At 45.3% G+C, this 17,476-nt stretch overlaps 1 protein-coding gene across 2 annotated transcripts; it reads right to left on the reverse strand.

The window, feature by feature from the left end:
• Positions 1 to 2,302: 2,302 nt before the first annotated feature.
• Positions 2,303 to 17,456, reverse strand: LOC139401035 (uncharacterized). Of its 2 annotated transcripts, none has more exons than XM_071145561.1 (4): positions 17,281 to 17,456; positions 9,963 to 10,066; positions 7,571 to 7,643; positions 2,303 to 2,836 (listed from the first exon to the last, which is right to left on the reverse strand). In XM_071145561.1, exons 1-4 carry the CDS (start codon positions 17,357 to 17,359, stop codon positions 2,379 to 2,381), a joined length of 714 nt encoding a protein of 237 aa, XP_071001662.1. In that variant the 5' UTR covers positions 17,360 to 17,456; the 3' UTR covers positions 2,303 to 2,378. The 2 variants fall into 2 exon arrangements, with proteins under 2 accessions (XP_071001662.1, XP_071001660.1); XM_071145559.1 differs by having other exon boundaries at positions 2,303 to 2,842.
• Positions 17,457 to 17,476: the final 20 nt, after the last annotated feature.

Raw genomic sequence — 17,476 nt, forward strand, 5'->3', positions numbered from 1 at the left:
TAAAATAATTCAATTAAATGTGTAGTGTGTGTGTAGGAGGGCAAGTGATGTTGTAGTGTGTGTGTGTGTGTGTGTGTAGGAGGGCAAGTGGAATGTGTGATGCAGCCTGGGAGCATCGTCCTGGACAGCTTCATTACATCATGTAAGTCCTGGCTGGTTTGTGTGTCAGTCACCGTGGTTACGACACAGTGTTGGTTGATTAAAGTAGTAGTGGACTGTTCTAGATAAAAACGTTCCACTAGGAGGTAAGGAAGGTAAAGAAGAAACGCACGACTACAGTTTGTTACAGGAGGTTTGAAGTTGAAGGTAAAGGCTCGAGGTTCTGTAAACAACAAGGTATTTTAGTGGAAGTCCCTTCCCACCAAGCACTTATCCAAGACCCCGCTTTTAATGAAACACTTCCTAGGGCTGCAACGGGCCCCTCTTCCCACAGTTACGGTTCCAGGAACTGACAGGGCCACAAATTATTCGTATAAACACTTGTTTAAAATATATGCTGCTTACTGAGGTTTCAAATGATGAAAAGCTACACAAATCTACAGGATGAACCAATAATTGATAAGATTAGAAATGGCTTTAAAATGTATTTATAAAAGTGTACCAGAGGGGGGGGGGGGTCTGTGTCATCCAATCACAGAGCAGAATACAAGTAATGTGGTTTGTTAGCGAACACATGATGGTACGCGATAGCTGTAGTATCTTCCAACCACAGAGCAGATCCAAGTCACGTGATCTGTTCGACGCCACATCACGTGACTTGGATCTGCTTTGTGATTGGACAATACAGACCGCGAGGCTCCATGGTGAGTGGAGGCTTTGGTGCTCTTTGAAACAAACTGACAATACAAACGTGATTTCTCAGAGGTTTAAACATTCATAACCGATGGGCACTACATCAACAATAAGAAATTGTTTTGTAATCTCGGTTGAAAATGGAACATCTACGTTGCACAGTAATATTGCTAATATTTGATACCACTACGGGTTTTGAGGGTTGAGAATCCACTTCCGGAACCACAGGTTGCAGCCCTATTTGCTCAGCATTGGGGGCAGGGGGGAAAGTGATCCCTTATCTGTGCTTGGTGGGGGCAGACTTCTCCCTGGCACAGTGTCTAGGACGTGATAAGAAGGATCAGACAGATATGATGTCATAAAGAGATCAGTGAGGACACAGAACCAACTGATCCCCAAAGTTCCGATCACTGGGAGTTCCATTTGGGCACTGGAACACGGAGCTTTATGACATCACCGACTAATCCTTCTAGAGCTTATCCTAGGGAGAGGTGTGAGCAGCACTTAGAGGAGGAGGAGGAGAGAGCAGGGAGGAGGAAGGAGCTAGCAGTTTTTTGGTCACATTTCACAATAAGATGCAGTTCACAAAGCAATTAAAATGCTTCTCTGACTGGTATATTTATTACTTGCATAATAACCATTTAACCTGCTTGAAGTGCTTATCGTCTCGAGGTTCATAACATGACCTTCCTTTCAATCTGAATTTGGAGCACATTCAACGCATCGTCAAAATGGACTGCAAACTTTAACAAAGCCCAGATGGCAGACTGACATTATGTAGAACTCCACCATCCATCTGGAATCTTAAGGGACAAAGTCATTCAGACAAAAGTGAAGGAAAAGAGGTTGCCATTTTCTGTCCTGAATTCTAAGGGCCACTTGGGAAAACTTTCCATTAGAAGTGTCCAAAAAAAGGCAACCTATTCCCTATATAGTGACAATGTACCAGAGCCTATGGGCCCTATATAGGGAATAGGGTGCTATTTCAGAGGCACATAGGTTTGTGGGTCAGGACAACATGTACCATCATAAATCCAATATCTCCCTTTACTTCCCCTTTAACACCTAGGAACTCCTCAGAAAAACAGAGCCAGGAGTTTCCCAAACAACCATGATCCGACCAGAAAAAAAAACACTCCTGTCCCCACTGATAAATAGGACCATATTGCTTGACAAATAGAGCGGGAATGATTTAAAAACCTGAAACGGCTATGTATTTAGCTGTGGTGTAAAGGAGTCAGAAAGGAGACAGCTGTCCCCGTCACCATGACATCATACCTAACTAAAGTGTTCTTTAACAGAACATAGTCCACCTCCTGCTTCCTATTGTAACATGTGCTAGTAGATAGGGGGCTGTGATCCAGAAAGGTACCCTATTCCGTACGTAGGGTGCTACTTTAAACCAGGGAAAGTAGTGCACTACATAGGGAATAGGGTGTAGAGGGGGCCTGTGAGGGGTGTGGGGGGGGGGGGGGGTCAGGTGTAGGGTTGGGGGGGGGTAGTAGTAAGAGGGGGGGGGGGGGGGGTAGTAGTAGTAAGAGGGACACCACAGCTAAACACACCCCTCTAGGTTGACCTTTGACCCCTCATGCTGCTACTTCGGCGGCAGGGGCTGCTTCTGCCTCAGGGGCGGTGGGAGCCGTCTCGGCCACTACTTCGGCCACTACTTCCTCACCGGCGGCCTCCACGGCAACGACCTCTTCCACGACGCCAGGAGCCGCATCTGCGACGTCCTCGATGACGGCCTCTGCGTCAGCCTCCGGTGGAGCTTCTTCCGTAACCATGGCAACTTCCACTGCGGGCGCTTCCTCAACTGCGACGACCTCTGGTTCCGCAGCAACCTCTGCAACCGCCTCTAGGACAGCGACCTCTGCCACGACTTCCTCTGCTGCTGCAGGCGCCTCAGCGACCACCTCGGCTAACACCTCTGCTTCTACTGGTGCCGGTTCTTCTGGGGATTCTACTTCCTCTGCTGCTGGTGCTGCTTCCTCTGCTGCTGGTGCTGCTTCCTCTGCTGCTGGTGCTGCTTCCTCTGCTGCTGGTGCTGCTTCTGGAAGGAGATGGAGCGAGAGAGAGAGAGAGAAGTGGAAGAGAGAAAGATGAGGACACGGTCTTATCCCTCCGTACAGGGTTTTGTCCAATTCCAACATCGATCCCCTAAAGACAGATTCTAAATTGTACCATGTGGCCTGGTCTCTGGGTAGAAAGTATCCTGATCAGGAACAAAAGGATAGGTGGATCCAACACGGAGAAAAATACTAAATTAAGTTTAAACTGCTTTCAGTTATTAGTCCTCTGCTAAGCAGTTAACTACCTTCTAATGTGTGACGCAGTTTGACCTTTGAACCCTCCGGAAACCCCTGAGACGTATACTACAAACGTAGCTAGATATACTCAGGCCTTTCTGAAATGAGCTAGCTTCAGGTAGCTTCACATTCCAGCTCAGGCCTTTCTGAAATGAGCTAGCTTCAGGTAGCTTCACATTCCAGCTCAGGCCTTTCTGAAATGAGCTAGCTTCAGGTAGCTTCACATTCCAGCTCAGGCTTTTCTGAAATGAGCTAGCTTCAGGTAGCTTCACATTCCAGCTCAGGCTTTTCTGAAATGAGCTAGCTTCACATTCCAGCTCAGGCTTTTCTGAAATGAGCTAGCTTCAGGTAGCTTCACATTCCAGCTCAGGCTTTTCCCATTAAGTAGATATTGATTGTGCACCTGTCACTTCCTCGAGCCTGCTCAAGCCAGGCTTGTAACTACATAACTAGTCGAACACCGAACCCGTCAGACACCGAACCCGTCAGACACCGAACCCGTCAGACACCGAACCCGTCAGACACCGAACCCGTCAGACACCGAACCCGTCAGACACCGAACCCGTCAGACACCGAACGAACCCGTCAGACACCGAACCCATCATTGACAATTTTAAAACATCAATCCATGTGCCAGAGTGACACATTTTCATGTTTGACTAAATAAAAAAAAATGAAACAAAAAAGTCACCCTGCAATTTCAGCAGACTATGGTGTGGAGACCACGGTGTGGAGACAATTTGCAATTTTTAACACGAGAACAGTTGATTAATAAAATATTGAGTCAGTCGTCTCCTTTGAATATGGAGAATAAAGAGATGATCCACTCAGAGGGAGGAAGTCTAATTGGAACGGTCCTCAACTCTAATCTGTAACGCTTCATTCAGGATAAGTATAGTTAACCTGCCCGGGGCAAGTTCCTTCTGAAGGATTCACTGGCATAGAAATGTAGCTGGCTAAAATAAAAAGGTGAGCCACATTCGCGTCAGCAGTCATCCTGAGTTGAACTCAGAGTTGAACAAAGACAACGCAAACCACATTCGTTGTTTAGGGCTCCGACCAGGTTGGTGACACCTGCTCAGCTGCAAAGGACCCCTATGGCTTTGAAAAAAAACGTCAAATCCCTATTCCTCAATTACAAGCCCTCAAAGGTCATTGGAGGGAGGTCAGAGGGGCAAAGAGCGCGGATCCTTTGAGAGAGCGGCGAGAAATAGTGGAATCTAGGATGGGGATTTGACAGCTTGTTAATGCCACAGAGGTGAACTGCAGCTCATTAGGTGTCAACTTAAGGATCGTCAGAGAGTCACTCTTGCCAAAAATCTGTCCAAAATAAGTCCAATGAGTTTCTATGGCTTGTTTTGGACCGAAGCTCGTCGCCTGCCTTCACGCCATTGGGACAACAACTCCCATCGTTCGGGTGGAGACCTGATATACAGATCTCTGGTCCAAGGGCGTTAATGATTAACAGGGGGAGGCAAGAAATGGAGGGAACAAGGACAGAGGGAGGAAGCCAGGATTTCTTTGACGGCTAGTAACCTTATCAGACACAGCGACAATCCCAAGATGCACCCCATTTCCCTACATAGTGCACTACATTTGACCAGAGCCCTATGGGCCCTGGTGAAATGTAGTGCACTAAATAGGGTATAGGGGTGCCTCTTGGGACACACTCCCAGCCAGAGGGAACACCTGGAGCAGGGTTAAGGTCAAGGTTAAATGAAAACAGCTGTTTTTTTATAAACAAACCATTATAATAGGTAACAAGGATAATATCAACCGATTAGCCACAGTGGTCTGTATTGGTATTTAAACTGGCCCCTGACTAGCTAAAGGTCCAGCCACATTCTGTTGTAGAAGTATCAACTGATTAGCCACAGTGGTCTGTATTGGTATTTAAACTGGCCCCTGACTAGCTAAAGGTCCAGCCACATTCTGTTGTAGAAGTATCAACTGATTAGCCACAGTGGTCTGTATTGGTATTTAAACTGGCCCCTGACTAGCTAAAGGTCCAGCCACATTCTGTTGTAGAAGTATCAACTCATTAGCCAGTGGTCTGTATTGGTATTTAAACTGGCCCCTGACTAGCTAAAGGTCCAGCCACATTCTGTTGTAGAAGTATCAACTGATTAGCCACGGTGGTCTGTATTGGTATTTAAACGGGCCCCTGACTAGCTAAAGGTCCAGCCACATTCTGTTGTAGAAGTATCAACTGATTAGCCACGGTGGTCTGTATTGGTATTTAAACTGGCCCCTGACTAGCTAAAGGTCCAGCCACATTCTGTTGTAGAAGTATCAACTGATTAGCCACGGTGGTCTGTATTGGTATTTAAACGGGCCCCTGACTAGCTAAAGGTCCAGCCACATTCTGTTGTAGAAGTATCAACTGATTAGCCACGGTGGTCTGTATTGGTATTTAAACGGGCCCCTGACTAGCTAAAGGTCCAGCCACATTCTGTTGTAGAAGTATACCCAAGTACACGAACAAGGATAAGATCTCAACTCATTAGCCAGGAATGACAGCAGTAGCCACAACTGGTTGTAAACGGTATAATTAAGAAGACGAGGAACTTGGGGTCAGGTACTCAGGGCGACAGAGCTGTGACAGACTAAGCAACGAGCAAACATCCAAACGTAACATGCAGGCAGGACAGAAAACAAAATAACAAGCTTTTTGGAATACACCAAAATATATGCAAATGAGGAAAAGAGAAAAGGACCAACAAATGAAGGGAATGAATGAGTTCCCGTGGCTTTAGTCTGAACAGTGTGGAGATGTGTGCAGAGTAAACGATACTACAGACTAAAACCACAATAATATGCAAGCAAAGATAAGACGGACGCCGGTAAGAACATCTGCTGTTTGGATCGTGTGTTAATGCATTGTTCCCTGACCAAGTTCAGGAGCCAAAGCTCAACATTACCCTTTTCTTTTCAAGTGTGCCCAGCTTATGGAGCTATTTTGGAAACAGGTTTAGAATGTTTAAAAGGGGTAGAGGTCGTTGAATATCTGTAGGCCAGGTGTAGAAATCAGAGTTAGTTATTGAAAGTTTGTTGGCTAGCAATAGCAAACTGGCTACCAGTGCCAGGTGTGTCAGGGGAGGTGTAGAATTTCATTTAAAGTTGATGCGATCGAATAGCGAAGCCTACAAAATGCCCCCCCCCCCCCCCCCACCACAAACACATGAAATGGCAGTTGGTTACACTTTGTTCTGACAGGAAGTTGTAAGATGTTTCATGCCAGGTAGGACTAGAGCACTGTCTCAAATGGCACTCTATTCCCATCAGCACAGCGCCGGAGAGACAGGATCTGCTAAAGCATTCAAGCTACATTTCTCCCAGGCACGCTAAAAGATGTCCAAAAAATAAAAAATGACCTCCGTTGTCTATGTATAGGTTGAGGGTGTGTCTATATATAGGTTGAGGGTGTGTCTATATATAGGTTGAGGGTGTGTCTATATATAAGTTGGGGGTGTGTCTATATATAAGTTGGGGGTGTGTCTATATATAAGTTGGGGGTGTGTCTATATATAAGTTGGGGTGTGTCTATATATAAGTTGGGGTGTGTCTATATATAGGTTGGGGTGTGTATATATAGGTTGAGGGTGTGTCTATATATAGGTTGAGGGTGTGTCTATATATAGGTTGAGGGTGTGTCTATATATAGGTTGGGGGTGTGTCTATATATAGGTTGAGGGTGTGTCTATATATAGGTTGAGGGTGTGTCTATATATAGGTTGAGGGTGTGTCTATATATAGGTTGGGGGTGTGTCTATATATAGGTTGAGGGTGTGTCTATATATAGGTTGAGGGTGTGTCTATATATAGGTTGAGGGTGTGTCTATATATAGGTTGAGGGTGTGTCTATATATAGGTTTAGGGTTTGTCTATATATAGGTTTAGGGTTTGTCTATACTCTGTATGGCCCCTAGTGTACTAAGGATGGGTGAATGTAGGTAGGAACAGAGAACTAGACTCTACATGAACCAATCAGAGCTCCCAGCGACACCATGTGAACCAAGGAGCTTAGCCCAACAGACCAATCAGGCAATCTGGGCACAGGGCCCAGGAACCCAGACAGGTCAATTAATCACTGACAGAAATCAGCCCTGACAGTCTAGATTAATCGCATTCAGAGTGATCATTCCACCATGCTGGCATGTCGGTGGCAGCGCCAAAACAGGGTCCACGCCAAAAGAAAACCTTTGGCTAGGCTTAGTGTGGACAAAAACATTATTGTCATGGTTGCAACGTTCTGATGAGACATTCCTTCTCCAACTGACACTAGAACTCTGGCCATTCTTGTCCACTATGATGAGGAATTCTGGAATACTGAGAGTACAAATTCTAGAACTCCCCTAGGATTCTACATTCTATGGTTCTAAATTCTATGGCTCATGTCTATTGGTAGAATGTCAAGAGTGTGGATCAATGGAGTGTGAGGCAGTGCAGACAGTAGGCTACTGAGAACTCACCCTTGGGCCTCGAGTTCATCTCGGCGAGTCGGTCATTGTACCGCTCACTGTCACCATTCACTGTCTTGTAAGCCTGAATGGAACAGACAGACAGAGAGGTTGGAGGGACACGCCAAATTAAAAGAACACAAAGTGAATCTAGCTGCATTTCAAAATGGCTGCCTTGCTCTTAGTTGAGAAGCTGAATCCTCTCTTCCCTCAGCACTAGTAAGTAACAGTGTAGTGTTCAATAAAGGAGTGGCCTAAGCTAACGTCCTTGCCAACGGTTCTCTGTAGAACTGGTATAACGGTCTTTAAAAAGCTCCACTGCTGCGGTAAGGATTCTCCATGACAACAGTTACCACAAGGCTATACAGTGAGCTTCAAAAGTGTGTTTTGGCTCTGTACTCCTGCACTTTAATGCATACAAGTTCAAATCCTAAGCTACACCCTGCTCAGTGTGTTTGTCCACCATACAGATACATTGTTTAACCTAATTCCGACTAAAACTACACACATCAGATTATAATTTTGATTCTAATCAATTTTATACAGTTATAAGGTTTCAGAGTGGATTTTTTTAAATCATTATCTTTCAACATATAGATTATTTTATCAAAAGGCAGGTTTTGTTAAATATTTACCAGTTATGTAGAACCTAATAGTTCCCACACCCACCCATCCATAACCTAGAACTCCTCTAGTCTAGACATACCCATGACCGTACATTGCTTGTGAACCGTTTAGAAATTACAAAACTTTTTGTACATGGCCCCCTAAAATAGGGTGGGGGGGGGGGGACTAACAGTTTTGGGGGAATTTTACTTGTATGAGTGTTAAGTAGTGAAAAGTGTAGTATTTGGTCCCATATTCAGAGCACCAAACGACTGCGTCAAGCTTGTGACTAAACTACTTTGTTTTGGTTGTTCCAGATTATTTTGTGCCCAATAGAAATAAAATGGTAAACAATGTGTAATTTTAGAGTTATTGTAAATAAGAATAAAATATGATATAGTAATGTGGATGCTACCATGGTTACGGACCATCCTGAATAATGATGAGTGAGAAAGTAACACAACAACATCATACCCCCCAGGACATACTAACATCTCATCATTACAATTACAGGGGGAGGTTAGCATTTTATATCATACCCCCCAAGACATGCTAACCTCTCATTACAATTACAAGGGGAGGTTAGCATTTTATATCATAACCCTAGGACATGCTAACCTCTCATCATTACAATTACAGGGGGAGGTTAGCATTTTATATCATAACCCCAGGACATGCTAACCTCTCATCATTACAATTACAAGTGGAGGTTATCATTTTATATCATACCCCCCAGGACATGCTAACCTCTCATCAATACAATTACAAGTAGAGATTAGCATTTTATATCATACCCTTAAGACATGCTAACCTCTCATCATTACAAGTGGAGATTAGCATTTTTTTTTGGGGGGGGGGGTGGTATGATATTTGTGCGTGAGAGATTTACAGAGCAGGTGTTTAACTGAACCATAGCCTACCTGTGTACTGTTCCTAGTTGAGGCGAGTGCTGTTGAGTTTCAGCCACATAAGAGAAAAATGTGGTGGGGTTTTCATCCTACAGTAACGTGATACTACGGTATTATATTGGGTCCTGTAGAACACCATCATTATGTGATCTTGCACACATTCAGTTTTCATCAAACTTTATTTAAAAACGACCTCCGTTCACCAGAGTAGCCTGTTCTCTACAGGTAGAGGGTCAAGTGGGTAGCCTAGTGGTTAGAGCGTTGGACTAGTAACCGGAAGGTTGCAAGTTAAAACCCCCGAGCTGACAAGGTACAAATCTGTTGTTCTGCCCCTGAACAGGCAGTTAACCCAGGCCGTCATTGAAAATAATAATTTGTTCTTAACTTACTAGTTAAATAAAGGTAAAAAGGGATCTGTTCCCTAACCAAACCACTGGCCTGGGATCATGTGTCCTAATGTTTATGCATTGTTCCCTAACCAAACTACTGGCCTGGGGTCATGCATTGTTCCCTAACCAAACCACTGACCTGGGATCATGTTCCCTAACCAAACCACTGGCCTGGGGTCATGTGTCATGTTAATGAATTGGATTAACTGATCTGAGTCAGGAAAAATCAATACTTAATGTCAAAATGCTTGAAATTAAACTATATAACCTTCAGGCACAGACTTCAGTGTTTGCTCTCCAGATCACCATTATGGGAGGAAACAAAAACAAAAAACTGACCTAAGATCAGTGTCTAGGGTGATACTCAAATAAGAATACGGTTCTGAGTAGATGGAGCACTTCAGGCACAAATCTGATCTAGGATCAGCATGTACTGCCCAGGCCTTATCCTTTAACATTAGGTACACACACACACACAACCGATCTTGAATCAGTACTTACGTAGACCACAGCGGCAGTGAGGCCTCCTCCACACAGAACGGCGTACGCCACGTTGGTGGCAGAGCCACCGGGGATCCCGACGGACATCTGCCGCACTGGAACCACTGTGAGGAGACCCAGTGGAGAGGGGGACACGGTTAGGGGACGGACCGGAAGAGAGAGCTACCAAAGACTGTGGATAATGAAGATCTCAAAAAAGGCGGTTTACTAGTTTACCAAAAATGGTCAAGGTTCCTGTCTGAAAGATTCTTCAAAGTAGCAGCCATCACCGTAAAGCTTGGAGGAGGTGTGATGGTGATTTGCTGGTGACACCGATTTATTTAGATTTCAAGGCACACTTAACCAGCGATACACCATCCCATCTGGTTGGCGCTTAATGGGACTATCATTTGTTTTTCAACGGGACAAAGACCAAACACACCTCCAGGCTGTGTAAGGGCTATTTGACCAAGAAGGAGAGTGATGGAGTGCTGCATCAGATGACCTTGCCTCCACAATCACCCGACCTCAACCCAATTGAGATGGTTTGGACCGCAGAGTGAAGGAAAAGCAGTCAACAAGTGCTCAGTATATATGAGAACTCCTTCAAGACTGTTGGAAAAGTATTCCAGGTGAAGCTGGTTGAGAGAATGCCAAGAGTGTGCAAAGCTATGATCAACGCAAAGGGTGGCTACTTTGAGGAATCTAAAATATATATTCAGATTTGTTGAACACTTTTTTGGTTACTACATGATTCCATGTGTGTTATTTCATAGTTTTGATGTCTTCATTATTATACAATGTAGAAAATAATAGAAATAAAGAAAAACCCTTGAATGAGTCAATGTCCAAACATTTGACAGGTACTGTAGATACAGAGGGAGATCTACATATATACAAACGTTAAAGCATGTAAATATATGAATAAAAAGCTAGACGTATACTTTTTGTTCATCTACTCAGACAGTAAGGAAAATGCTAGTTTTTTATTGGACAGAGCTGAACAAGCTAAACACGACTAGCCAACCTATCCCAGTCCATCCTACCAAGCTAAACACGACTAGCCAACCTATCCCAGTCCATCCTACCAAGCTAAAACGCAACTAGCCAACCAATCCCAGTCCATCCTACCAAGCTAAAACGCAACTAGCCAACCAATCCCAGTCCATCCTACCAAGCTAAAACGCAACTAGCCAACCTATCCCAGTCCATCCTACCAAGCTAAAACGCAACTAGCCAACAAATCCCAGACCATCCTACCAAGCTAAAACGCAACTAGCCAACCTATCCCAGTCCATCCTACCAAGCTAAAACACAACTAGCCAACCAATCCCAGACCACCCTACCAAGCTAAAACGTGACTAGCCAACCAATCTCAGACAACCCTACCAAGCTAAAACGCGACTAGGCAACCAATCCCAGTCCATCCTACCAAGCTAAAACGCGACTAGGCAACCAATCCCAGTCCATCCTACCAAGCTAAAACGCGACTAAGCAACCAATCCCAGTCTATCCTACCAAGCTAAAACGCGACTAGGCAACCAATCCCAGTCCATCCTACCAAGCTAAACACAACTAGCCAACCAATCCCAGTCCATCCTACCAAGCTAAAACGTGACTAGCCAACCAATCCCAGACAACCCTACCAAGCTAAAACGCGACTAGGCAACCAATCCCAGTCCATCCTACCAAGCTAAAACGCGACTAGGCAACCAATCCCAGTCCATCCTACCAAGCTAAAACGTGACTAGCCAACCAATCCCAGTCCATCCTACCAAGCTAAAACGCGACTAGGCAACCAATCCCAGTCCATCCTACCAAGCTAAAACGTGACTAGCCAACCAATCCCAGTCCATCCTAGTCCAGACCAGGGTTGAAATAATATTTGAAATAATTTCAAGTAGTTTCTGTTGTTGATTGAGCCTGGTTAAATGGACCAACAGACAGACCAACCCTACCCACCTGGCGATAGTGGTAGACACCTGGCTACCCTGCCTAGTGGTTAGAGCTGATGTAATATCACTGTCACACTGTAGGACACTGAATCATCTTCACAGAACCATCATATTAACAACACTAAAGAAAGACCCAAATGCAGAAATAGAGATTTGAGATTAGACCATAAATCTCCATAATGGGTTGTGGTTGTTGTTATTGTTGTGTGGGGTGGCATGGTCCACATGGCCAGTAGGGCTGGGTGGAGAGCAGGAGCCTAGTCTTCAGTAAACAGACTGCCAGGGTTGACAGGATTGGCTCTCCTCAGGCTAAATAGCCTGATCCTATCAACACTGGCAATGGTGGTGTATTTAGAACACAGACATAAATAAAACCTCGTCCTTCCTGGACCAAAGATCCTCTCCTCTGCGACACAATCACCCAAACACTCCCTAAAAATCACACACAGAACACATACACACACCATAGAAACGACACCATAGAAACGACACCATAGAAACGACACCATAGAAACGACATAAAACCAGTCAACGACACAGGAAATCGTGGCCGTGTTTTGCTGTCTACTTCTGCCTGTTAAGTCCATTAGAGACTAGTAAAGGACTTCTATAGATGAATGTATACATTCAGCCCTGAGTAGAAAACACCAGGAATATAACTGTACTGTGGTGGTGTACAGGGGACTAGGTTCAAAGTTCAACATGTGTCCCAGAATGCAAAGGTCTGGCAGAGGGGCGCCTACAGGGAAAAACAAGAGACACTTTTCTATAAGTAGTGCCTCTGTGGTGTGCGCTCATGAGGTCTGTGTGTGTGTGTGTGTGTTTCCACACCCATCTCTGGGTGAGTGTGTGAGCAACATATGTGTTCTATAAGAGGTGTGTGTGTTTACCTGTGTCTGGGTGTGTGTTCACCTGTCTCTGGTTGAGAGAGTGTGTGTGTGCACCTGTCTCCCCTCCACGTAAAGAGTATCACATTTCATCCTGTAGCTCTGCAGAGAACACATCTATCCCCCCCCCCCCCTGATAGAGGTCAACAGAACCACATGTGGAGTCAGCATGGTAGGGTACATCTACCCCTCCTGATAGAGGTCAACAGAACCACATGTACCCTACCATGCTGACTCCTCACCCCCCCCTGATAGAGGTCAACAGAACCACATCTACCCTACCATGCTGACTCCTCACCTACCCCCCCTGATAGAGGTCAACAGAACCCACATGTACCCTACCATGCTGACTCCTCACCCCCCCCCTGATAGAGGTCAACAGAACCACATGTACCCTACCATGCTGACTCCTCATCTACCCCCCCTGATAGAGGTCAACAGAACCACATGTACCCTACCATGCTGACTCCTCATCTACCCCCCCTGATAGAGGTCAACAGAACCACATGTACCCTACCATGCTGACTCCTCACCTACCCCCCCTGATAGAGGTCAACAGAACCACATGTACCCTACCATGCTGACTCCTCATCTACCCCCCCTGATAGAGGTCAACAGAACCACATGTACCCTACCATGCTGACTCCTCATCTACCCCCCCCCCAATAGATGTCAACAGAACCACATGTACCCTACCATGCTGACTCCTCACCCCCCCCCCTGATAGAGGTCAACAGAACCACATGTACCCTACCATGCTGACTCCTCATCTACCCCCCCCTGATAGAGGTCAACAGAACCCACATGTACCCTACCATGCTGACTCCTCACCCCCCCCCCCCCTGATAGAGGTCAACAGAACCACATGTACCCTACCATGCTGACTCCTCACCTACCCCCCCTGATAGAGGTCAACAGAACCACATGTACCCTACCATGCTGACTCCTCATCTACCCCCCCTGATAGAGGTCAACAGAACCACATGTACCCTACCATGCTGACTCCTCATCTACCCCCCCCCAATAGATGTCAACAGAACCACATGTACCCTACCATGCTGACTCCTCACCCCCCCCTGATAGAGGTCAACAGAACCACATGTACCCTACCATGCTGACTCCTCATCTACCCCCCCCCCAATAGATGTCAACAGAACCACATGTACCCTACCATGCTGACTCCTCACACCCCCCCCCCCGATAGAGGTCAATGGCACCACATGTACCCTACCATGCTGACTCCTCACCCCCCCCCCCCCGATAGAGGTCAATGGCACCACATGTACCCTACCATGCTGACTCCTCACCCCCCCGATAGAGGTCAATGGCACCACATGTACCCTACCATGCTGACTCCTCACCCCCCCCCCCCCCCCCCCCGATAGAGGTCAATGGCACCCCATGTAACACGTCAGTGAGCTGATCAGATACATGAATCTTATCAGCTCCATAGATGACCGAAGCAACCTACATAACATCCCAGAACTCTGACCAATAGTTAGTGCTTCACACACACACAGGGGAGGCAGGTGGCCTAGTGGTGGCCTAGTGGTGGCCTAGTGGTGGCCAGTATGCGAGGTCAGTACAGGTGCATCAAAGCTGGGACCGAGAGACTGAAAAACAGCTTCTATCTCAAGGCCATCAGACTGTTAAACAGCCACCACAAACATTGAGTGGCTGCTGCCAACACACTGACTCAACTCCAGCCACTTTAATAATGGGAATTGATGGAAAATGATGTAAAATATATCACTAGCCACTTTAAACAATGCTACCTAATATAATGTTTACATACCCTACATTATTCATCTCATATGTATATGTATATACTGTACTCTATATCATCTACTGCATCTTTATGTAATACATGTATCACTAGCCACTTTAACTATGCCACTTTGTTTACATACTCATCTCATATGTATATACTGTACTCGATACCATCTACTGTATCTTGCCTATGCTGCTCTGTACCATCACTCATTCATATATCTTTATGTACATATTCTTTATCCCCTTACACTGTGTACAAGACAGTAGTTTTGGAATTGTTAGCTAGATTACTTGTTGGTTATTACTGCATTGTCGGAACTAGAAGCACAAGCATTTCGCTACACTCGCATTAACATCTGCTAACCATGTGTATGTGACAAATAAAATTTGATTTGATAGTGGTGGCCTAGTGGTGGCCTAGTGGTGGCCTAGTGGTAAGAGCGTTGGGCCAGTAACCAGAAGGTTGCTAAATTGAATCTGAGCTGACAAGGTAAAAATCTGTTGTTCTGACCCTGAACAAGGCAGTTAACCCACTGTTTCTAGGCTGTCATTGAAATTAAGAATTTGTTTTTAACTGACTTGCCTAGTTAAATAAAGGTTAAATATAAAAATATAAAAACCAACCACCTTTTACATAGAGGCCATTTAGCAGACTCTGGTCCAGAGAGACGCCCAGTCAATACATTCAACTAAGGTAGGACAAGACAAATCACAACAGTCAGTGCCAGTAAAACGTTCCTCAAAAACACAGCCATCAGTGGTTACCAGACGTCGATCCTGGTTGACCCAGAGCTACTCTGCTGCCCTCTCTAATCCCATGACACGGCAAGTGGCCTCCTGTCTGTACCTGTGAAGGCCCGGTTATTTATACAGGTAGCTAGGCACTAATCAGTTAAGCTGAGCTAGAGGTCAGACGTGTCACAGACACGCGTGATTCCAGTCTCCTCCCTGACAGCCAATCATAGCACAATAGCATTGAACCCCCCCCACAACCAACCCACCGATTCCTTCCAGCTGAATAGAGACCATTCACAGCAGTGTCACACACAGGACTATACATGCATGAAGAAATGCCCGCCCCTATGTAGGCCCAAAGCCTAACCATGAGGCCCATCTGCCCTGACATAGACCTAGTCATGACTGACTAGTGATCAATAAATCATTAGTCAGCTACATATAATCCAGATCAGGGGGGGAATATACACAGAGGATAAAGCTACCGCTACAATGCATGTCTACGCTTCTAGCTGTAGATCAGGGTGAATATACACAGAGGATAAAGCTACCGCTACAATGCATGTCTACGCTTCCAGCTGTAGATCAGGGTGAATATACACAGAGGATAAAGCTACCGCTACAATGCATGTCTATGCTTCTAGCTGTAGATCAGGGTGAATATACACAGAGGATAAAGCTACCGCTACAATGCATGTCTATGCTTCTAGCTGTAGATCAGGGTGAATATACACAGAGGATAAAGCTACCGCTACAATGCATGTCTACGCTTCTAGCTGTAGATCAGGGTGGATATACACAGAGGATTAAGCTACCGCTACAATGCATGTCTATATGCATGTCTGCATATCTACAGCTAGAAGCATAGACCAGGGTGGATATACATCCATCCTAGTGTCAAAACACGGAGAGGTTGGAGAGGCTCTAACATTTATAAAACAGGAAATTAAACCAGCCCTGTTCAGATCTCCCTCAGGGCAAATTCCTTAAGCAACAAAGCAAACAGGGATTCTAGTTCCGGAATGAAGCCAGACTAGAACCAGTCTATCGATGAAGCTCGTGCATGGGAAAGTAGCTGCACTAAAAATACAACCCAAAGCTTCTCCTTGCTTTGACTCAAACCCACACAGAGCTGTTAACTCAACAATAACATGTTCCCTCTCCCTGACAAAACGCTTTGATGAGTCTGGGGAGAATGAATACAACATCACGATCCATTTGGATTATAGAGTTTGAGGCCTCTGCAGAACTCGACAGGTCGAATTCAAGTAGGGCTGTTATAGGCCAATCCAAATTACTATATTCACACAACCCCTATCCCTATACACGCGCTACCATCACACGTGAAGAATATCCATAGGACATCATATAGACTACGACATCTCCACTTAGCCTTCAAAAAAACAACGATTTAGGGGATATATATCAGATAAATACATGCACTTGATGCTTGGATGTTACATAACACCGATTATGTCGTTTTTGGACGGGGATGCGCTGTTTCGTAACTAAAATGTGCAGAGCTGCATGTTCTAATCTTTGTGGACATGGACACACCTCCCCAACGGAAAAGGGGGCGTACTGCCTCAACAAGCGCTCAGCAATAATGTAAGATTGAAATGATTACATGTAACTTTTCTTGCAATGTTTTTCAAAAACTAGTAAAGAATGGCGCAGTGGATCATCCCGGAATAAATAAAGTACATACATGTCGCGCAATTTGAAGGAAACTGCATTGATTGAAAAATCCTGAAACTTTGCATACAAAATTCACCCAATGTTGGACAAACCATCCAAATGTATAAAATCAAGCTCAACTGTTTACACAGACGGTCATTAAAACCAACTGTAATTGCATTGACCTTCGCGTAAATCCCCACGTCACGCACGCGTGACGCGTCAGCCAGGACGTAACAAACGCTTAATATAAAAATTCCCCAAACTAATACAATATACTCCATCAAATTGGACCACTTCTAATCCACTCACCATTTCTGGATAAAGGCAGGGCGACTGCCATTCGTGCCAGGAGCCCCAGTCTCCGCCAAGCCGATCTACAGAAAAACATTTCTGATCAAGTCCAGGATCTAGTGTACAGTGCGTGTGGTGGTACAGGACGCTTGCAGGATGACTGACTGAGGAGAGACCAGCTGTGAACACGCAACTACAGACTGCGCTCGTTAGA

The sequence above is a fragment of the Oncorhynchus clarkii genome, unplaced genomic scaffold (assembly GCF_045791955.1).
Source record: "Oncorhynchus clarkii lewisi isolate Uvic-CL-2024 unplaced genomic scaffold, UVic_Ocla_1.0 unplaced_contig_5665_pilon_pilon, whole genome shotgun sequence".
NCBI lineage: Eukaryota > Metazoa > Chordata > Actinopteri > Salmoniformes > Salmonidae > Oncorhynchus > Oncorhynchus clarkii.

Excerpts from the sequence above, each read along its gene's own strand:
- LOC139401035 (XM_071145559.1), bottom strand. The coding sequence starts at position 17,359 with ATGTTTTTCTGTAGATCGGCTTGGCGGAGACTGGGGCTCCTGGCACGA. Across the intron at positions 10,067-17,280 it reads CCTGCCTTTATCCAGAAATG|TGGTTCCAGTGCGGCAGATG; the intron begins GTGAGTGGATTA and ends GTCTCCTCACAG. Across the intron at positions 7,644-9,962 it reads TCACTGCCGCTGTGGTCTAC|GCTTACAAGACAGTGAATGG; the intron begins GTAAGTACTGAT and ends TGTTCCATTCAG.